At 38.7% G+C, this 24,186-nt stretch overlaps 1 protein-coding gene across 4 annotated transcripts in view; it reads left to right on the top strand.

Annotated features, from left to right (window-relative positions):
• The window catches only part of Adcy8 (adenylate cyclase 8), a 249,784-nt gene that overhangs the window by 140,982 nt on the left and 84,616 nt on the right, over positions 1-24,186 (top strand). For all 4 annotated transcript variants that reach the window (XM_087556005.1, XM_087556004.1, XM_087556006.1 and 1 more), the window contains 2 exon segments: positions 5,377-5,535; positions 8,905-9,175. In XM_087556005.1, the coding sequence (XP_087412131.1) occupies positions 5,377-5,535; positions 8,905-9,175 (430 nt within the window).

The raw sequence follows: 24,186 nt of genomic DNA, 5'->3' as shown, positions 1-24,186 counted from the left end.
TTCCTCTCCTCTGGTGCCTGGAGTGTAGCTAGATAGTCAGATCTTACCTTGAAACATACCCCTGTCCAGCTACCTAGGTTGCTTGAAAGCTCTTCTCATGTAAGTAAAGAGAATGTAGCTATCTCTTTAGCAGGAAGGGGTAACTAGTCTTGAGTCCACAGCTTTGTATTTATCTGATTAAAAATATGTGATTAAAAGCTGTTAGCATTTAGAGAAATTAGTAATAGCTAATACTGAGTGTTCAGCATGACCTTGGCTCAGCATTTCTTTACATGGTCTTATGAACGATCTCTACAGCCCTATAGAGGTCTCATCCTCCTTGCCTTTACATCTATGAAAACAAACTCAGAGATTAGTGGCACCATCCTAAGACCTAGAGTTACCAAGTGGAAGCTCCTGACTTCAGCTTCAGGGTACATTTTGTGCATCTCAGCAGGACTGAGCAAGGACATGTGCTCATGGAAGTTCAATGTCTATCCCAAACCCAAGGAGCTAATGTTCTTCACTTTAGTGAAACAAGAGATGCTTTGTCCAAGTTAGACCCCTCATGTAACCATCCATCCAGTAGAGAGAGCATGGTTTACACCATTCTTGTCATGCCTCCAGCAACTTCTATAGAATGATTAATCTCTTTTCTAAGAAGAATCATTTGAAGCGCTTAAATTGTCAAATTCTAAGGCTTTATCTGTTTTCATAAAACTGTACCACTTCCTCTTAATAGTCTCTCACAAGAAATGCCCTAAGAAATCTACTTATTGATTGTTGGGTTATTTGTCCACAGAGCTGTCAAACAATAATAATAGCCCTTATTATTAAGAGGATTTTTATTTAAAATACATCTTAAATGGAAGCTTACTGTGAGGAATAGAGTCTGTCATGTTCAATCGTAAGGGAGCAGGTTTGGAGGCCAACACCCTCTCCCAAATAGCCAGGCCTAAGACACTTCAGCAACTTCTCTGGGCTCTTAGAGTCCTCTTGAGACTGCACAGCATTGTGAAGCAGGAAGGGTAGTGAGCTGTGTCCATAACTCAATAAGTACTTTGGAACACAATTTTTATATAGTAAGTGCTGTACTAACAAAACATGAAAAGTTCCTGCCTTCAGAAGCCTCAAGTTGATGGAGAAGAGATAGGATGTTGATGATATAGGAGAGCTGTGATCTGTGATCATTGTCCTTTCATTATGACTGACTGAATACAGCACAACTTATCTGGGGGTCCTCTATGGAAGAGCTAAGCTAGTGCTGCCCATAACTTCAGGGTCAACTCTGACAAGATGCACAGACATCCATCAAGAGCTGGTCTTGAAACGTTGTATTGATGGTTTTTTGAGGATCCGTGCTATGCACTATCCATTACATAGTTTTATTCTTAGCTTTTACTTAAATCAAATCCCAAACATAACAAAATAGAGGCAATGAGCTGAGGAGATATTAAGTGTCCTTATAACTTTCATCTTGTAGAAGAAAATGAAAAATCTCTTTCTCATTAAGACACTCCAGTGCCTTCCTGCGTAGTGTTAATTACCTAATGACATTAGCACAGCGTGCTGTATAATACTCCTTCATATTCATTAGTAAATCACTTTAACATCTGTCTTCCCCCTTTGAGACTTGCAGCAACACAAGCATGCCTCATTTTACAATCACTGAACCTCTAGGTCAGCCTAGGCTACCTGCCCAGGGGGTCACACCAGGCAGTGTACTTTCTTACCCGGAGTCTCTGGGGTACCAGCTTAGTGCTGGAATTCTGTTTATTGACTCTGGCTACAGGAAAACCCAGTTACTTTCCTAGTTGCTGGGTCTTCATCTGCAACCAGAAACCAAGTATTCTAGACACATATGTTCTCTATCTATCTATCTATCTATCTATCTATCTATCTATCTACCTATCTATCTATCTATCTATCCCACTTAATCTGAAGAATCATGCTATTATTCTCTGTTATCTAAGATAACTCTATTATCTTAGAGTTTCAGATAAAAGGAGTAAAAACCAATCAAATAAGTTCCCAAGGGAATGCAGCCAGTGATCAGCAGAGTAAGACACAAACTCGATACTGGTGTTAGAGTACACAGTACTAACCCTTAAGCCATAGTGACAATCCTGTAATGAGAAAGGTGTAAATTTAGACAGATGATTTTATCAATTGGGATAATATAATTTGTACTGAAATAATTGTGACGTAAAGTACATTGGTTAAATTGTCATGTTATGTTTATACTTGTTGAGATCTTACTCCAAGAAAAAGAGGCAGAACCTGCTACCTTAGACCTAAGTGTGTGTATCACAAATGTCTTGGTGTCCCTTGTCCAGGAACAGGCTGGGTCCCTAACCCTGTAGTAAGGCAAAAGGAAAGCAAAAAAAATGGCTGAGTGTATTCAAAAAACATAGCAACCTTAAAATAGGAAATATATCTGCTGTGGGAACAAGATGTAGGAAGCTTAGATGGGGAAAGAATTCTCTGCCTTGTTCAGAAATCTCAGTTGGGAACTTTACCTTGACTCTTTCAACAAAAATTCCAGAGTTATTTTTGCTAGATGTTATAAGCAGCTAATTTGATATTTTGCTACCTATCTGCCATTTACTTTTTTTCTTTTACTTGAAAGCCTTACCTGAAAGGAACTCTCTCTCTCTCTCTCTCTCTCTCTCTCTCTCTCTCTCTCTCTCTCTGCTCTGCCCAGCACTCTCAGCTTGAATCTCTATATGATGGCTATAAAGGGATTTCTCTGGGTGTTATGATCACCCAATATCATGAATTATCCAGCTGCTAATTGCTGTTTCTTCTTTTCCTTGTGTTTGCTACATGCTGAATAAACACACCTTTCCAAAGCCAAAAGTATGGCTACAGTAGATCTTTCTCTACACAGAACATCTCCCAAGAGCTCTGTGGTATGAATAGCTGATTTTTTTTCACTTTCATTTCATAACTATTATGGAATGGGAGAAAATGGAAAGGAATCATTCATTGTCCTGATCCAAGGATCAGAGTTAAGGAACTTGATTTCACTATAGATGGCCTGCCCTGGTCCCTGCTTCTTCTTATCTAATTATTCCTGAATCTTGGGTATAGGAGTTGTGTTATAAATGTGTCCATTTAGATGAAGAGTCATAAGAGGCTTACGGAGAGCAATAAAAGTGGCCTCATCACCGACAAGTCCCTCTGATAGGCTAGTCATTTCCACAAACCTAGCTCTAAACACATATGAGCAACACTAAATGAATAATACTTTGAAGTCTGTTTATAATTCAAAATATTTTGTTCTCCCAGGTTTTAGTGAGAGGGAAGAGTTTAAATATACATTTTAAACTTTTTATACAGATATCCCTCAGGCTAGAACAGGGCTGCATCTCAAGAAACCCAGATAATAAATTGAGAATGTTTGCAAACACCTCAACTGCCAGACACAGTAGTTATGCAACAGTTTTACACCGTTAAGGAATAATTGTTACTGTGATCACATGGTTGAGTGGGAACTGCTCCTGACTGCCTGAGCCCAGCATTGAAGTGATTGCTGTACACAGCCCTGACCCAGAATTTAAAATTGGAATTCAAAACTCAAAGTAGGGTTTCTAATGAATAATGAACGAAAAGAATTGTGTGTTGTCATAAAGTCAAGGAAACTGTTAAGCCAAGCCATCATCATTTGGACCCCGTGGAATCCATAACACTGTGAGCCCAAAGACAGGTTCCAAGCTTAATTATTTTATACCAGGATTTCAAGGTTATTGGAGCATGAGCTGTATCTTGCAGAGGCAGACAGATACCATAAAACCTATGCCTTTGGCTGTCATGGCATATATATGTGTGTGTGTGTGTGTGTGTGTGTGTGTGTGTGTGTGTGTGTGTAATCAGTTATAATAAAGTGCTATGTAAGTCTGTCTGGTAAATTTTCTTCTTCTTTGACATCCAGCAGTTATTCTTACAATCTCCTTAGGAGAAAATATGTTTTTCTATCTTAGTAAATGGACTCACACTTTATAGACAAAGCTCTCTCTATTTTAAACCTTGTCTTAACCTGAGTTACAGACATTTAGTGCAAAGATTTGGTGAATCATATAGTTTGGATTTGACAAGATTCTTTCAAACATGGAAACACTTTCCTAGTTTTCACTTTCAAATGTTCACCTCAAAGCAATGTATTCATGTTTAAAAATTAGTTTCTCTCTCTCTCTCTCTCTCTCTCTCTCTCTCTCTCTCTCTCTCTCTCTCTCTGTGTGTGTGTGTGTGTGTGTGTGTGTGTGTGTGTGTGTGTCACCATCAGCTTTAGTATGAAATGGCAAAGTAAAATAGTTTTTCTTAAATATTTTTGAGAGTGAATATTATTAATGACAATATTTTATAGAAAAATCAGAAAGTTTTGAGCATTTGTCTTTTTACCAATGAATAAGGGAAAACCTCCACGTTATTTTGACAACTCTAAGTATCTTTGAATTTTTTTTTATTTTTGTGGCAATGAAAAGATTCCAAGTTATATTCTTTTGAAATAGTATATTCTGCCATTTGAAATTCTACAGAAATATCTTTTAACCATAAACTAGAATTGCCCATGGTGTTCCGAGAATTAGGAGGGAATGAACACTTACACCTGGAGATAGTCCTACCCTGGCAGCATCCTCCTCTTTGCTCAAGCTGCTTCTTCAGTATTCATGGAACACAACTCAATATGGACAATCTTAGTATAGAATCTTAGTAAGTGTCTTCAAGGTAGGACCAAGACTAAGAACACTGAAGTAAGTCTATTCAAGGTTAAAACCTAAAAGCATGGTATGGGGGCCTGGTATCTTTCCTGACTTCGTATAAATGAACCTGTTAGGCCCTGGGCTATGAACTATATTTCAGAGGCTATTGCTTTAAAGGGTTAGAGGTAAGGGAAAGGTTTCAATCAGGAAATGATGGGGTGATGAAGCCAGGTATGTATTTAGGAGGAATAGCTGGAAGCCATTTCCAATAGCAGAAGTGGGGATCCCAGACTACATATGAGGCTTGATTGAATGAAAGTTCTCACAGAAGCCTAACTCTGTGAGAAGAAAACTATAAAGCTTTGGTTGGAAATAAAGCAAGCACTGATGTACAGGTTAACCAGCTACCCCGAGTTCATTTATAATTGGGTTCAAAAACTGCTGCTGTCATTTCTTGAGACAATGGTTACAAAATAAGTTTTGAGAGAAGTTAATAAGAGCTTCGAAAATATTGTTCAAATCTAAAGATTTTCTGACAAGAACAGAATCCTTCCCGTTATTGGGGAATACAGAAAGTTTCATGGAAGAAGGACCATTTGACTAAGAGAGAAACAATGGAGTAAACAGCTCTGATTCTGCCCAGTGATGGTCATCTTGGCCTAATGAGTTTGTCTCTCCATTCACCTGTCAACAGGTTTGTGAGGTCCAGAACGAAGCATGATGTTGACATGCGAATTGGAATCCATTCAGGCTCTGTGCTGTGTGGTGTGTTGGGCCTGAGAAAATGGCAGTTTGATGTCTGGTCTTGGGATGTGGACATCGCAAACAAACTTGAATCTGGAGGAATCCCTGGGTAAGCAAAAAAAAAAAAAAAGCCCTTTCTCGCCTAACTCTTTCATTGTCTGACTTTGTGATACAAGGTTTTCTGTGCACAGAGTTCAAGGACAGACTCCCTGGAAGAAACTGTCCAGGAAGAGGTCAGATGGTAAGGTACCATGCAGTACTGGCCTAGAAACTAAGGAAATACTCCATAGATGTCAGAAGCAATGAAGCAATAAGGCTGATGAGGTGTTTATATCTCCATCCTGCTAAGCACTGGTTCTTCGACTTGGCTGCATACTAGAATTACAGTATTATAAAATGCTCATGACCAGATCTCACATTGGTTCATTAAAAGTGAAATCTGTCTGGGATCAATTTTAAGTTTTTAAATCAATCCTAATAGAATAGGTTAATTCCTATTGGCCACCAGTATATACATGACTGTGGACTCTGTTCCAAAAATTCAGTGCTTTCTTTGAGAAATCCTCTGCATTTCAACTGTGGTTGGCAGGAATAGTTGGTACTAAACTTCAGATTGTGGTGGTCCACTGGAAAGTAGTACTAAAGTAGCACACAGAGCTCTGGTTTTCACCCTCAGAATTTCAAAATCTGTGTGTCTGGGGTGAGACCTAAGCAGTACTCCTCTCTAACAAGTGTCTTGGTAACAGTGATGTAGCTACTCTCCATAATATACAAAGAGAACTGTCCTTGAGCTTTTGTCAAGTGGGACAACACATGTAAAACTCTTCTTCCATGCTCAGGAGCCACTAGTTATGACTGTGGTTGTAGTAGTTTATTCTTATTCAGTTACAGATCTTAGAGAGATCCTGAAAGAGTCCTGTCTCCATCTAACTCTGCTACCTGATAGGACAGTATGTATTCATTGTCCCTGGGCAAGTCTTGCTATCTTAAGTAGGAGGAAAGAAATGAAAATGACAGACATATGTGGGCAGGATGAAAGAAAAAAGAGAGAGAGAGAATAGATGGAGGAAGAACAAGAGATAAGGAGAAGGAAATGCTTTACCCAGGGCTATGGGAGACTCTAATCATATGAATAAAATCATGGAGACAAACAAACTTTTGGCTGCATAGATAATATTTAGGTAAAATAAATATTACAAGATTATTAGATTGGATTTATTACCATGACTACCATGTTTATATCACAAGAAAATGTCAGGTTTACCTGACACACAACACATGAGCACATTCTCTGAGCACAAATTCAAGTCCTTAGAGGAAAACAAAGTCACTGGGCCAGCATCTCTGACAAATGTCTCACTTCAAAGCTCAGGCTAGCAGCAAAAACTTTCAAAAAGAAACATCAGAACCTTCTTCTCTATCAAAAGCATCCCAGTGTATACTGAACAGAACTTTGATAGAAGACTTGGTATTAAATAAAGGCTAAGATTCTGCTCTCTACTAAAAATGTAACACTGACTTTACATAAGCAAGTATCAGTCCCTCTGAACATAATGTAGCAATCAGATGAAATGCCAAGGGAAGTTGGTATTAATTATAGTTATTTTTAAAAGGAAATTTGCCAAGTGACTTTACAAAATCCTCCTGGGAAGCCCATTTTGCTTAGAAGAAAAGCCTGTGTCTTCAAGTACCTAAGTCTTAATTTGATCTTAGAAGGCAGCTCAGGGGTCCTGCTTTCTGGAGATGAGTTTCTGTGCATTCAGGTTAAGATACCATGGAAATATTTTGGATTTATTTATCAAGGGTCTCAAGAGAACCTAAGCTACTTTCACACATTTGCTTGATTTTCTTGAACTTGAAATCAATATATTTAGAAGATGAGGAGACTGTGCCCTAAGTGGACAGAAAGTGCATTGTCTGTAGTTTTGTTTGTTTCTGCAATCAACTGTTCTCCCCAGAGAGTGGGAATTTGGCAGAATGGGTTAGATGGTCAGAAAGGAGCAGTGGAGGTTATACTGAAAGTCCAATGTACTCTTACTTAAAAACCATGAAACTTAAAAATGAAAGAACTCTTCATTGCTTACGTGAATATATTGCTTATGGAATCAAGAAACCCAAGTAGAGAATTATGTGTCCACTTTATCCATTCATTCCCTCAGAGAAGCACAGAGTTGGCTTAGCAAACTTTTAAGCTAACTCTGGAAGTAAAACACGTTTAACAATCATGCAATCATGTGCTAAATTGAGAGAGATAGCAATTGTTTGAAAAGCTGAACACAGCATGGGGGCATAGGATGAAGGCGTGTCTGACAATGGCCTTTGAATCAGTGACAGAGGCCTCATTCAGAAGGCAGATTGTCCCCTGTGAGCCTGACTTAGGAGGCATGAAATATACCACAGTGAGATCACCGTGGCATTTTAACGAACACTTCAAACAATTTAAAATATGTGTTGTTGCCGCTGTATAGTGTTCTGTATGGTGTCTCGACTACTTTACACAAATCAACTCTTGTATATTCACAATGAGAGTATGAAGTGGGTCTATTACCTTTGCCATGTTGATGGGGGACAAATAAACTCAAAAAGGTTAAGTAATCTCCCCCAAACTCTTATAGCTAGAAAAGAAAAGAGTTAGAGTTGAAACCCAGCAATCCAGCAACGAAATCCTCTTTCATAATTTTGCTGTTCTTCACAGACCACAGCACATCACAGTAAATGCCTAGCTCAGTTAAACAGTTATGAAAAAAGAAAGCATCTTCTTCCATAATAAGGAATTAGAGAATGAGGCTTCCACAAATCGAGCTTGATCCTAATCAAGTCACACATTATTTCATTTGAAAAAAAAAAACAGAAACTTGCATTGTGAGCTACATGTGTGAGTTAGTTTGCGATTATCCCCTGACAGTTACCAACTTGCATGTCCCATATTTGCTCTCTGCTCCCTTCAATACATATTAGAGGAAGAATCACATCTTCCAGTCATTTTCTAAAAGTGATGCTGTGTGTATCCCTGAAGACTTAGAAGGGCCAAGTGTCCTTCATAAGATGCTTCTAAACAAGTAGGAGAAACAAGGTACAGATATACAGAACATAGAATGATAGGGCAAGCAAGCTCTGGGAGAGTGAGAGAGCCATAGTCTAAGATAATTTAGCCATTTTTGTCATTCAGGAACATCCACACCACTTGTTTTTTCAGGATAGCCAACACCATTGAAATAAATCACTGGTTCATAGAGAGTGTTGACATTAGCAGGAAAAGCCAGAGTGGCTTGTCACTCTGGTCATCATCAGGGCTGTTTGTGTGAGGCTACAGTACTTTTGGATGAAGGACTTCTAGGGTTTTTTTTTTCATTTTTGTTTGTTTGTTGTTGTTGTTGTTGGAACAAATTTATCATCCAGAATGTGTTGTAGTAGTATTCTATGTACATCCATAATTAGGCAACATGGAGAATTATATTGACTCCTTCTCTATATACAGGAGAATTCACATTTCCAAAGCCACACTGGATTGCCTCAGTGGTGACTATAATGTGGAAGAGGGCCACGGTAAGGAGAGGAATGAATTCTTGAGGAAGCATAATATAGAGACCTATTTGATTAAGCAGCCCGAGGAGAGTTTGCTATCCTTGCCTGAAGATATAGTTAAGGAGTCGGTGAGCTGCTCGGACAGGAGAAACAGTGGGGCAACGTTCACAGAAGGATCCTGGAGCCCAGAACTGCCATTCGACAACATCGTGGGCAAACAGAATGTAAGTCCTTCCTTCCTTCCTCCAGTCAGCAACAAGTGCATGTTTGAGTGCATCTTCAACCAATAGCCTCAGAGGAAACCAATTCATCTTTAACCTTTTCTCTACTGAGTACCATAATTGAAAATGATCAAACAAATTTCCTCAGGACAAAATTAACCTATGTGTGCAATTTCAGGAAAGGGCAGAAATATCATGTTTCCGACACCCTTTTACTTTTTTGATGCTAAAAATAAATGCCCTGTGAAGCAGAATTATAACTATCCAAAAATAAATAAATTGCTCATGTAGGAAAAGTTAAATCCAAAGTCATTAAAAATGGTCAGGTATATAAAAATGGCCTGTAGACCTGAGTTTTCCTCTGATATTCAAAATCAGGAGGACCACCTTGATGGGGAAATAGAAAAGCAGCACTGAGTTTTGCTGGCGGTAGGGGTGGGGTGTCTCTGGAGTAGCATGCAAATTCAAACCCACCCATGTGATTCTATTTTCCAAGGTATGGTTTTACTTCTTATATAAAGGAAATGGCTACAAAATCGGCACACAAGGAGCAAATCACTAATAATCTAAATTGCATTTTAAAATTATTTATTCAGATATCAGTATCATATTGATCTCAGTGAGATATTCTGGCTCCCAGAGGCAATGCAGAGGTGAAGTGTAGCAAAGTCTAAACCTCAGGTGGATAGAGCAAGTCCAGCCACCCTGGAGCTCCCACCTAGAGCTTCAGCAAAGCATCTGTTCTTAGGAGTGTTCTCCCTTTATCCATCTAGACAGAGCACATGCAGTTGACAGTATGTTAAATGGTCTAACTGTACCACAGTTTTTAAAAGAAACAAGTGGGAAAACCCTGTGTCTAACAATTATGTTTCAGACTTGTTCCAGAGCAAAACAGAAGTTGAGAATACTGTGGAGCACATAGACCAAACCAAGAGTATTTGGGTTTTTATGAAAATATTAAGGAGTGGTTGTTGCTGTTGTTGTTGTTGTTGTTGTTGTTGTTGTTGTTGTTTTGTTGCTTTGTTTTGTTTTGAGACAGTCTCACCTTGTAGCCTTGGTTGACTTGGAACTTGCTGTAGTCCAGGCTGACCTAAAACTCAGAGACCTGCCTGTTTCTACCTCTTCAGTGCTGACAGCAAAGTTAATGCAGCACCACATCTCATGGTGAATTGCTCATTTTTATACCCATAGTCCTGATTGTGTCTCATTAGGTCATAGGTCTGAGACATCTGTCAGCTGAAAGCCATTTAAAGTGGAACAGGTTAAACGCTGAAGGTCCTCAGTCTTTTCTCTGCATTTGAAGATGGATGGAGTACTCTAAGGCCAGGCTAACTTCAATTCCTTCCCAGTTCTGTGGAAAAGAGCATGAGACAATGCATGTGTCAGATTCTACCAAGGAAAACTGCGGACTGGACCAATCCAGTATGCCTTAAACTATTTACTCTTAGGCTTCGACTACCCTCCTATGAAATATGAAATAGTATTATGCCTACATATGCCATCAACAAGTCCAATCCCTAATTTCCACCCCTAATTGGAGCACATATCACAATCTTCCATAATAAAGAAATGGTATATATATTTTTTGGTGTGCATGCATGGTCAACTGAAAGTGTCCCTTCTATTTCCTCTGCCTATTGCAATCTGGAGCCCAGATGCTGGTTTTATAGAGAAGGACATATCTGCATCCTAACCTTCACATGTCTCAGTAATTTCATGTTCAATTTCTTTTCTATTTGTTTTGCTCTTATCTTTCCTTTTGGAAAACTACATTCAAACTGGTTGTGGGGAATTGGAACAACTCTGTGTTGTTCTAATCTAAGTTGCACCTGCCCTTGCTACTAATAACTATGAACCAACAAGGGAGAAACAGATATTCATAATTTAATTTCATGGTTGATTGACCTGGGAAAATTTTTATGAGAAATTGAAAGACATTTTTTGCTAATTTCCTAAAGATGTTTGCTGATGGCATAAAATGGTTACTATAGAAGATGTCAAAGAGTCCATGTAGTTGTGTTGTATATTTTTGCACAATGGCTGAGCTTTGAGTAAATGTAACTTAGCTGTCCCATCTTCTAAATGAATAATTTCAATTTATGTGGATGTCTTCATACTACAGAGTCAGGAAATATGTGCTGATCTCTGTGAATAATCATGTGTCACTAATGACATTTTGGAAATGATCGAGCTGATTAAAATGATCACAACCATTCAGAGTTTATGCTTATGCTTAACTCTAGAAATCAGTCAGCCATATGCTCAATTCAGAGACTTAATGTGTCCCTGGAAGAGATCAAGACTGGTCTGGCTGAGTCTACACTATGCCAAAATACTCAATCCATTACACAGAAGCCCAGACAATCTAGCGTTTGCATAATATAGATAATTCATACTTATGCTTTGTTGGGAATTTTCCAGCCAAATTGGCCAGATGTTTTGGCTTCTATTGATTTATAATGTGTGCTTAGGAATAGTTTGAATGGCGTTATATAGCTGTACCAGATTCTGTATTGTATATACAGCAGATGTTCCCATAGCTAAATCTGCACATATCCGTTCAATAAGCATTAGTTGAGAATCTACTGTAATGCCAACTAAAAGAAGAAAAGGAGAAAGAAAGAATATCTTAGAGATAAAGTCAGCCAGTGTTCTGTATGCTTCAAAATGCTGGGAATTACATCTGGTTTTCTTACCATTATTTGGACCAAATTAAGATGATATCTAATAAGTCATCTAACATGATTAGTTTGTTCAGTAGATTAAAAAAGGTAAGCATAGGTAGTATAGGAAACGAAGCTTCAGAATGAGAAAAACAGACCTTGAGGAATACTATACCAAAGGCAAACAATAAGAATTTCTTTAAGGAGGCAACTAAAAGTCAAAGCCATCAGAAGCCATCTAGAGGGCACGATGTCATGGAAACGCAGAAAGTTCAGCATTTTCAAAGTGAGGAAACATCAACAATGACATGGAACATGCCTGTTGGAACTAGCCTGAAGAACATCACTGGCAAGATACAGACTTGGTGAGGTGGTGAAGTCATAAGCCTGATGGTCATAGCTGGTAGGTGAGCAGTTGAGGCTTCTGAGAACTCCGACTGTAGCCCTCCCCTCATTCTTGTTCCTTTAGTCATCCTCCATGGGCTTACAGGAACAAGTGAAATCTCTAAAGTGATCGCTGACTCTCTGGTGAGTTTCCCAGTCTGTGTGTGTCATTTTGATGACAGGCATCTTTCCTGTTCTTATATGCCCAGCTACATGGGTTAAAAGTGATGACTTGAGCCTGGCCAGGTACTGACACACAGGTTGGTCATAAGCATACTAAAGACAATGCTCTGCAACCCTGAATCCAGACATATGCAAGTATTCTGCCCAGGGTCCTGATGTCTGAGCTTCCTGACCCTGGCTCAATCACTACTAGATCTTCCCACACCCTGGATTTCTAAGTATTGGAGAGTAAGAAAACTAAAAGACAAAGGAACTGCCGGAATTTAACATTACAGACGTAGAAGTTGGTGAACCAAAACAGACGTGCTAAGTATTTGCTAGAAATGACACAAAATTGAGGACAAGTTTATAGGAATCTCAGAAGGAAAACAAACAACAACAATAACAAAACCAACAAAGCCAAGTGTGAAATAATATTTTGGTTTTGTATTAAATGTTGCCTTTTGTTCTGCTGGTACACTCTTTGAAGTGTTTGACTAGGTTTGAGCTTCTGTCAACACTGGGAAATAACAGGTCATTAATCTAGATGTGGGTAATCTAGTCATGAAAACACAGGCATAGCCGTGGTCTTCCATGAACTTAAGTTTCAGGAAAGCGGGAAATGCGGAGATTGATCAAAAATTGGGAGCAGTATTGAAGAAGTGAGGCTATGTGACTAAGGAATAAACATAATCTCTGCAGAAGGATTCTCAAAAATTCCTTCCTGAAGATTCCATCCAAGTGCTGAAAAGACCCTCAACACAAATTGCCAGGATCAGCATATTTTGTAGAAGAAACAGCACAAGATGTCTGAGGAAAGAAACACTCTAGTGTGCTACAGAAAGACTTCGAGACTAGAGCATAGCTGGCTGAGGAAAAAGAATCTGGGAGCAAACAAATCGGATGGAAACTTAGTTTCTCAAGCTTCTGCAGTCTATGTTTTATTCCCAGGGGAGTCATATGAAGGTTTAAGTGGGGCAGTAGTGTGACCTGACTTAGACTTTAAGAGACTGTTGAACTGCCTCCTGGGTAATTGATAGTAGCGGCTGAAGTGGCTTTAACAGAAAACAAAATGTATCTTAAACTCAGGATTTGTAAAAAGATGGCAAGGGTGAATCTTTAACATCCCTGATAAATTTTTGTGAGGAATATTAATAATTTTAATTGTACATTTATGGCAAGTAAAATGCCAGGAAATAGAGTTATGGTTTTAGAAGAAAGGCCCCTCTTTGGAGCCTGGAATCTGTCTCCCATTAATGTAAAATGGTCACTTTCATCCCATATATCCCTTTTACATGGAGGATGGTCCAAGATTCTATATATTAGTCTACTACTCCTCAAGGCCTTTTAAGACACTTAGAATTAAAAAGAACTATTGGTATTTCTAAGTATACACATTAGTCACTTCTACCCACGAGACTGACATTGTTATCTTGAAGTTAATGTATACTCATGGTGACTCTCAGTATAAATGGGATTTTTATAACCTATACAGCAGACAGAAAGAGGATGGATTCACTGTAGATTACAGGTAAAGAACCACGGTTACTAGCAGACAGCCCATCCTTTCCAGTGAGCTCACAATCACTACCTTTATTTACACGTAAGAAAAGCATTTATGGCTCTGAGACCCCAATTAACTCTCTGAAGGATATGTACCAAAAATATCAGAGTTGGAATTAGAACCAAGCTAAGTCTAACCTCCCAAAACCGTCCATTTTCCATCAAATGACAGTACCTCCTCCTTAGTGTCCTAAGCTTATTTCTTATTCTGTTTCTAGTGTCTACTGTATTTCTTGAAGTTAGTCAACCTTAGACATTTGTGTGAATATGTGAGTGTGTATGTGTGTGTGTCTGTCTGTCTGTGTGTGTCTGTGTGTGCGTGTGTGTGTGTATTCTGAAATACAAGGGTCTCTGGCTTTCACAGGCTATTTAGAATATTCTGCAATATCTCTAGGAATTGACTACACATAAACTTTCTACCTTTTCTATGTAGCTAGCTGATCATCACTTGAATATTTATCTAGTGGCAAAATATGCAAGAAACCATTCAATTTAGCTCAATTTGGACTGGTGGATATGGAGAACAGAAGAATAGGAAATGCTGAGAGAGGTGCTGGCTGGTGGGGCTGAAACAAGAACATTCCAAGGGTGCTGTGACTTCTGAAGGCCTCCATTGGCAGTGGTTTTATAGTCAGTCCTCTACCTCATTTGGAAGAAAAGGAAGAATTATCATTGAATTGCTGCCCTGACTAAAATCCTAGTATAGGTCTGTTCTGATTACCCAGCTCATGATAAATTATAGGCAACAAGTTTTGTGATCTTCAGAGAAATTTCTGCAGTTCCCAAAGTGTGTTCATAGAAGGACCATTGAGGACAGGAGGGCAAGAGGGAAAGAGAGAGGGAGGGAGGGAGGGAGGAAGGGAGGGAGGGAGGGAGGAAGGGAGGGAGGGAGGGAGGGAGGGAGGGAGGGAGGGAGGGAGGGAGGGAGATCTACAGGAAGAGGTAAACCAGGAATGAGAAAGAGTGATGGCAGGGAAGGAAAAAGCTAATCCATGCTCTTAGCCTGGCTTTCCACTGCCCCAAACCAAAGCACAGGATTCTCTTTCCTACACAGAAATTAACCTCAAATTGCTTCCACTGAAAACACCCAAAATGTTAGACACTGGTATTGAAAAATATGGTTTCTCGGGCTCTGCTATTTCTGTTCATCTTCTATCTCATTATGCAGAAAATTAGAAGCAAATTTTTCTCCATGGGTAATTTGTTTTTAATGATTTTGCTATTAGATTGGGTTTTGGTATTCCCTGGATGAGATATCTTTTGGGTTGATGCTTAGAATATGGAACTTTGAGGAATCCCCTAGAGTTAATTTATACTCTTTCAGATGCACAGCTTTTCCTGATGTTATAACCCCAGATTCCTTTGAGCTTGATTCTGAAGACAGCTGCTGAGTTCAGCCAAGGAGTTATTAGAGGATCTGGTTTTTCACTCTGTTCAGAAAGGCAAGCTGATTTGAAGCCTTTCATGGAGTACTTAGTAGATTAAACAGACAAGTGGATCCATTAACTTTGACTAATTACACATCCCTTCCCTGAAGCTCTTTGGTAGATGTAAGTGGAAGAGATATAGTTAGATGTATTGATGTGGCATCTACAGAATTACATTAGACCTTTGTTTAAGTTGGCAAATAGACATCACACAGCCTGTGGTTACTTTACAGACAATACTGAAGGGAACTTTTTAACAAGGAAATCAACTTAACTCTTCTATCATCATGGATTGATTTATTATTTGCAAGCCACAAACTGTGATCTGACTAACAGAAATCAAGTGTTCATAGGTGGAGTTTGTTAGTTTGTTTGTTTGTTTGGTTGGTTGGTTTTGTATGTTTGTTGTACAATAGTGGTGATTGAAACCACAACCTACAACAAGTTAGGCAAAAACTGAACTATATATCATCAGCTCTCACTACTTTTCTAAATTTTGAGACAGGGTCACAGTTGGTGTCCAGTTGTTAAATCCACCCTGTACCCCAGACTTGCCTTGAAGTTGTGGTCTTCTTGCTTCAGTCTCTAAGGAGATGGGTTTGTAGACCTGTACCTCCAGGTCTCAACTTAGTGCAAAACTTAAAACATATGGAAATAAGTCTGATGAACAACAGCAAATACCTGAATTTTTCATGAACTGGATTCCTTAATTTGGGGGAAAAAGTAGAATTTATTTTATATTGAACCCAGCACCTACTTTCCCAATGCCTAGGGTAATTATATCTGTGGAAAAATTTATTAAGCTATGTCCAACTGTTCCCAATCTTAGGTCACAAGTGAAAGCTTCCATTATCTTGACACATTGAAATTTATATCTATGAAGGATTTTTTCTTTCCTAACAAAATTGCACTGATTGCTAACAACCTTTTCTCCAGTTCTTCATTGTTATCCCAATGGCTATTTCTTACCAAAATTGCTGCTCTGCAACATTGAAGAAGTCTCTTTGCCCTGTGGTAATTTCAGCCAAGCAAAGATACTGGGTATTTTTGTTGGCATCCATGCTAAAATTTCTTCATTAAGCTACATCTGGTTGTTTTCAAATGTAGGTTACATGATAGTTATTCATATACATGATTATTTTGCATTGACTTGGCATTAATACAGAAGTTCAGTGACTTCTCCTGAGAAAATACTCAGGTTTTTGAAAGTCTCCCCTCCCCAATTCTCAAGGATTCCCATGCTTCTACCACGAATTCCAGGTATTGAAGCATTAGATTCAACACTGTCTCTTTTTACTATGTGATTGTGATATCACTTTAAATACCTTAAAGTATCTCTTTACATCACATATCTTATGTGTGGTAGCTTCCAACAAGTAGTGTGCACATAGCTATAAGAACATTCTTTAAGAGATCACCTCATGAACAAAGCATACTTTCACACACACACACACACACACACAAACACACACACATACACACAAAGATAAGGAATAAAATATAGACAACTAGGCTTGATTAGTATATTATATAATTGTATCTGAGCAAATCATTTTCACACAAATAATTGAAACACCAATCATGAGTCATTTATCAGTGACACAAAAGGTAGTTGTATCCTTGAAGGGGATTAAAGTTTAAATAACCTTTAAACTTCCCCCAAATTTCTATTAAGAAAACACATACATGTATAAACATGTACACACACACACACACACATCAACATAAATTTTCTCATAGCATTGATATTTCTAAGAAATGTCTAAATACTATCTTTTTTGGGCAGGGGGCTGAGTGATTTGGGTCCTTGTACATGTTCACTTTCTGAGTTGAAACTTTCTAGGCTCTGGACTCAAGATCATTTTGTGCATGGAATACTGGTCACCTCTCAAGCCACACAGCCTGACATGTTGGCTCAATGATTTCAGTTCTGTGTTTACTTGGGTTCGCACCTTCCTGTGTCCCCATAAACCATTATGTGTCAATTGCTCTCTCCTACTCACAAATTAATCAGGGGTCCATTCCCCTCCCTAGGTCTTACCCTTTATTGCATTTATTCTACTCTAACCTAACAAAACGTCAGGATTAATTTACATATCTCTTGAATGTACTACCATGGACACACTGTTTTAAGGCTGACATTTCAATTGGCAACGTACTTCCCATTTAGGTGCCTTCAAATTTGCTATGTGTAAAGATATGTCCTGCAATGTTTCAACCAACCAGCAGAAGATTCACAGCTCCCTTGTTTCATTAAACATGGCCCAGATTATAAAGACTCAAGCGCCATGTTTCCCCGTCTGAGTGACACAATCCTGAATCTAAACAAGCTTTCTAGACCGGAGAGTGTCAGTGCAAGAAAACATTTGTCCATAACTATGATTACTGGGATAATTGGACCAGGAATTGGTGACTGAGTCTCAGATGCTGGAGGCTTGCTCTTTTAGGTTCACAGTATTCTGCTCTGAGACTTTTAGCAACATCTGGAATTGTGGCCATACCTGAAGGCTCAGCCTCACCTGACCACCTATGCATATCCCATCCCAAGAAAATAAAGAACAGTGTCTCTGTTCCCCAAGCTGTGAGCCAGTAGTATGCACCAAACAGCAAGGCTGAGGCACTGAGCACCAGATCGAACACATAAAGAAAGAGGGACTCAGTATTTAAATATTCCTGGGGCTAAACCCCAAATACAAAAAAAGAAAAGAAAAGAAAAGAGAAGAAAAGACTATTTTAATGATGGCACCTACTATAGTCACTAACGGTCAAGGGTGAAGTCATAAGACTCAAATTAGTATGAAATTAGTAAATGTCTCCTGCATGATCAGCCAGCACCATGAGTGCCTTGATGCTTGTATCCTAGTTCTTCATCTCAGAGAGCTTGAAAATGCAGGACATAAGGTACAAAAGCAAATTAAAGGGTTTTCACAGAACTTTTGGTCTTCATTACATTTACCATGCAGACAATATTTGGAAACTCTGAGTCCTCTCCTGGGGTCGGATTTAACAGTGGCCTCTATTGACTGGGCCCTGAACTGACATTATTTGCACCTCTGAACTTTGGAAAACAAGGCACAAATGATACTGGGATCCTCTGATAGACTTGTTAAGGTTTCTAGACTGTTAATTCAGAAAACAGGTGGGACATTTTGACCCTTGTTATTCCACTTCCAGGAGTACAAGCTCTAAGACTGTTATAAATTACTTCAAAGCTCTTCAGGGACCAGACACTGAAGACTTCCTCCAACAGCAAAAAATCATTAGAGATCCCTTTAGTTTTATGTGGACTGCAGATTTATTGCAAAAAGTAACATGAAAAAGATTCTTACCTGAAATAGTGCATGAAATAGATTGTTTGAATGTGACACTTCATTTTCTCTTTATGAAAACATGGAACATTGTGCCGTTGACTACTGAACCTCGATTGTAGGGACTGGTCCAAATTCCTTTAGACTTTGTTATTATAAGAGAGCGGAAATGTTACATTTAAGTTTTGAAGACTTTATATGGGTATTTTCAGAAATATCACAGAATTGATGTTTATCTAAAGGCCACTTTGTGCCTTATGGAAGAAAAAGTAACTTCAACACATATTTAAAGAAATCTATGCCCTTCATCTGTAGACTTGGAAAAAACATAATTCTGTCTTTTCTAAACATGACAACAGTCTCCATGAACTCTCAAATCCACAGTGTTGGAGCTATCCTAAGAAAGAGCTTTCTTAAAAGAAAAAAAGATAATTATTTAAGATGGTGAATATTCAAATTAGCACGATTCACTCACCCCACCATATGAATATAACACCACTGTATGCCCTATGATATATAACACCAGATTATAATTTAGTAAAAAATTAAAATTAATTGTTAAAAAGAAAAGCTTCCTCTTAAGATGATTGAATTTTATTCTTATGATGATTGTATTTTAACAAACAGTATAGTAAACAAATTTCATTACTGTATGTACGTCGGGCATTCTCATCCAGTCCAAGTATTATTCTTATGTCCTTGAGGAGCAAGAATGCTACATAAGAATCTGAAAGGCGATATCTTTCCCACAGTGCTAGCCATATGGGCAGCAGGCAAGTACACTGGTGGATGCTCAACCAGGCAAAGCTGTCCCAGAAGTGATGGGAGGGTGATCTAAAAGTCAATGAAAGGGGACTTTGATCCTCCTACTTCTCAGTGCAGACTCAAGTTTAAAACTGGAAATGAGCCATCTTTAAGAAATGCAGCCTGCTCAGTTAGGCAGGGAAGCCTAGGTTTGCCAAACCTGTCGTCCTTCACAAACCCTTCTAAAGCAGCAGTGAGCTTCTTTAAGTCACAATTTCTTGTATTTGGATACCAAAGTTACCACAGTTAGTCATGAAAAGAAAGTAAGTCTAGAAAAGAAAAGTTCCAGAGAAGATTCAAAGCTATCACTTTCTGATGGCAGGTCTCTGATGCTCTAGCGTAGCACTGGAAGGTGTAATGGCGAAATCACTTTCTGTATTCCCCAGTGCAAACGAAACCTCATACTGAGATGCACCATGTGGATACCATTAAAGACTCTTGTTCTTGGCTGAATGTCACCTGTCTGGGCTGTGTCTTTTATTTTATGTTGATCTGATAATCAAGAACTAGAAATAAAGCTCATAAGATATTGTTTCTTAGATCTGGAATAAAGGATCTTTTTATATGTAGAGTTGGGTAGGGGAAAATGGAAATAATAACAGGACATTTGATAATAAGACCAGCAACACTCTTCTGGAGAAGAGTAGGCAACCTTACAACCATCCAATCAGTTGTTCCTTAAATATGTGTTTATTTTTTAAAAAAATGAACACATCAGGTGCTGGAAACATTGTCATAGATGAGGCAATGTATCTGATTTCAAGGAGATCAGAGATTAATGAATAAGCACACATGGGTTCAAGAAATTAATTAAACTGCTAAGGACAATGTAGGCTCAAGATAAGCTCCCCAGAGGATACTTTGTCTGACTTCCTTTTGAAAGGAGAAGACAGAGAGGTACCCAGGAGCCAGGCGCTCTGGTGCTTGAGACAAAATGGATGGAGTAACTGTTGAAGAGATTAGGTTTTGTCAGGTGTCTCGACTCCAGTACAGGTCATAGTCCATTAGGATGGAGTCTGCAATCCATCAAAGAGTTTACATATGGCATGAACAGACTAGAAAAGCTTATGTGTGGAAACCAGGGAACACCTGGGAAAATTAAAGCAAATGGTGGCCATTCTCCTGAAGAAGGTAATCCAGCATTCTGGAGGGGGTCATATGGATGAAAGCAAATAGGTCTTATTCAAGTAGAAGATGGTCCAGTCAAGTAGAAGATGGGAATAAAAACAAGTGAGGGACTCTGACCACTGTTTCTGGATTAGCATCCCATGGAACACATTGAAAAAAATTCAAATAGAAGTTTGGCTTCAAACTTTTGGACAGTGCAGAGGCAAAAGGTCTTGTCTGCAGATCTTATCCATGCCTTTGCCTCAGCCATATATATTGTGAGATCTCAGTAGGTGGATATAAGAATGTGTATGCTCAGAAAGCATGTGCTTTCTATAAAATGTAAGGCACTGTCACAGGTTAAAAAAAACAACAATGACAATTACAAATACCAAGTTTCCTGTCTTAAGTGCAACTAGTAAAGGAGCCAACAGGAAGCAAACATTAAATTCACATTTCCTGCCTGACTGGTCCACAAAACTGCAGCATCATACAGAACGCTGTCATGTTTGTGCTTCTTGGCACATATTGGGAAAGACTGAATGGGAAGGATTTAGTCATGAGGCTGAGTAAACTGACTGGCAGAATCTGTATGAGTGCCATGAAGGAAGGGTGTGCTTACATTTACTCCCCTCACTTTGGGCCTCCTTTATGTTTCTATCAATTCCCCTCCTCCCTACCAGCCTCTGGCCTGGATTTGGATTTAGAACTTTTGGTGTGTTGTGTGCCCTGTTTAGTTTAACCTGTGTTATCTGTGTAAGTGTAGGATTAGAATTGCTCATTGGACTCTGTTGGGGACACGATTGGGTATTCTGAGGGCAATGACTCCTCCTCTCCTGAATCAGTACAAAGAGTTCAGCAGAGGGCAATGGTGACCCCTTAAACCCTTCTTCAGTCTATATCTGGTTGTTGATGCATCCTGTACAGGTATCCCCAGCTGCTGCAAATTTAAGTTACAGAGTCTGTGACACCTCACAGCTCTTTACCCATCTTCTAACTCTGACATCATTTCCTATTCTCTTTTCTATAATGAAAAACTATAATGATAGGTCTCACAGGGATATTTAGGCCTTACATTTAGTGCCATGAAACAAGGCTAAACAATGTTATAGCCATTGAGAAAGTGACAGGGCCTGAAGGGTATCAGATGTGGGTTCAAAAGAAAAGAAGATGAATCTCACAAAAATATTTTCAGGGTATAAACCAAATGATGACCTTCCCACCCCCACTCAAATACAGCTAACAAAGGGCTCCCCAGACGCTGTAATGCTAACTTCCACAATCCCTACACTCTCAAGCTAGGCCTTTTCTTTAAAGTTGTGGTTACAGAATTTTTGTAATTCATATCTGGACTTCAGTATGTCGTAAGGACTGTGAGGAAGAGAGTAATTTCAGAAACACCTGAAGAGAGTACAGATATCAACAAGAATAATTCTAGGAATAACAGCATCTGCTTTGCAATGAAAGTCTGACCTAAGAGTTCAGCCCAAGCAATAACTGACATTTCTACTGCTGTTCTGACCTCACTGATATCTAAAGCACCAGATAAGGTGAACAGCATCATTTATTTATACCATCATCTATTTATAACAGCAAGACGATATCTGATTAGTGTGAAATATGTTACTACTTTATCCTGAGTTTGCAAATGTCTAGAAACGCCAGCTAAAAAATAAAAATACATAGTCTCATTGAATGTTAAATAATATATACATCTATATTAAAAGTGTATTTGAATATATGTCCAATGATGTATGTGCATCTCATAATCAAATGTGCTGATAATATTTCCTCCACTTGTGTTTTTTATTCTGTCTTCACAATTTGGAGGTCAATTTAAAACTGGAATAATATGGAAAATCCAGCTCTGTTTTGACCTCGTCTCAAACTAGCTCTTATAGTGAGGTGACTTATAAAGAAGAAAAATGTTGTGCTTTTAAAAATAGCTCATTCTTGTGTGACTCTGTGTAGACAAGTGACTCATGTCACATATTCCCAGTGACTTTTTACAAATAAAGCACTGTAAAGACATACCATCTAGCCAGCTAGTGTTGCAAGCATCGGCCCACTAAGATGAGCATAGGACAAAATTCCAGTCTTCTCTGGTATAGGGTATTAAAGATCATCCCAAACTAGAGTCACCCTAAAAGTCATGTACCTTATGCATAGGAGTTACACAAAAGTAGGATGATTGTCTTGTCTGTTCTTTCAATTTGCTTCACCTCTTGAGAGGATTTGGTTCTTATCTTCATTATATCAACCTACATTTACTTGTGGGTGTCCACCACAACACTGTGACAGAAGGTGGAAGTGCCTCCTTCCCAGCTAGTCCCTATATCTCCAGAGTTCTGATAAATGAAAAGAGGAATTAGAACAATTTTACATTCATTGGGAACATATTGACAGCCAGGACCTCGTAGTGGGACTCTGAACAGGCAAAATTTCATTGGTCTCTGTCTTGTAAAAGTTGTCAATGACATAGAATCCTCTGATTAGCAACCAACAAAATTCACCTCGAGTTTCCAAGACCTGATGACATTTTTCATGAGCCCTTATCATCCTGAAAAGAAGTAAAGGCAAAATATAAAACTTACCTAATCACCTGCATTCACTTGGGACATAGCTCAATAACACAGCATTTACCTGATGTGTGCATAGTGTTAGGTTTGATCCTTAACCTCACCAGAAAGCAGTTAACAGTTAATTAATTGATTTAATATGCTCTAAGGCTTATCCTTGATTCCAAGACTGTCATTTGCTGGGAAAAGAAGTTAAAGCCCTTCTTTTTATGAAATAATGGTGCATATCTTTTTTGAGTTGATACAATGTTAATCTTCCTTCCATTGAGTACACATGCCCTAAAGCTGCACTTGTGGTCAATATTGCTACTGTAATAAATCTGTCAACAAAACATATTTTGAAACTTGTGTGCCCTGCGAATCCTGGCGTATTGGAGCTTCAGAAATGATGTGTTAGTAGAGTAGATATGCTTGATTTAATTAAAAGAAGTCAATCTATAAGAAAATTAAAATTATCTATAGCAATGCAGATATATCACTACAAATTCATGTATATGCTGTAGCTGAGGGACTCCAGCTGTAAGCTCATCTGAGGAGCATTCTAGTTGCCTCAGTCATAATGAATATCCAGACAGAGACAACCTGAGTGTCCCTCCCACTTCCTTCCCAAGGCAGAAAAAAATGTTATGTCCAATCTACATGGAAAGAATTTTTGCCAATGAAACCAAATAGGAGATCCACTGGGGGACAACCATTTCGGCTTCCTTGGCTCTATAACCACATTGGTTCTTGGGAAATCGAACCCTCTGGACCCTGCTGTTCAATGTTCTGCAACATTGGTCTCTGCTTCTTTCAAAGGAATATATGACTTCAAAAAGACCAGAGCCATGACTCCAGTTCAGACCCTAAAATCAGTGGGTTCATCTCAGATTTGAGAAAGTTATTTATAGCTCTTGATTAAGTCTCTCTAAGGTGATTGATTCATGAAAGATAGGGGCCTAAGGGTCTTGAAATCCTCCATCAACCTTTGCGTGCTTCCCTGAGATGATCTACAATCTGATGTCAGTCTAGCCTGTG

Source organism: Rattus norvegicus, chromosome 7 (assembly GCF_021556685.1).
Source record: "Rattus norvegicus strain SHRSP/BbbUtx chromosome 7, alternate assembly SHRSP_T2T, whole genome shotgun sequence".
NCBI classification, from domain to species: Eukaryota; Metazoa; Chordata; class Mammalia; order Rodentia; family Muridae; genus Rattus; species Rattus norvegicus.
The sequence above is the reverse complement of the archived record's forward strand: the minus strand, read 5'-3'. Positions and strand labels throughout refer to the sequence as shown.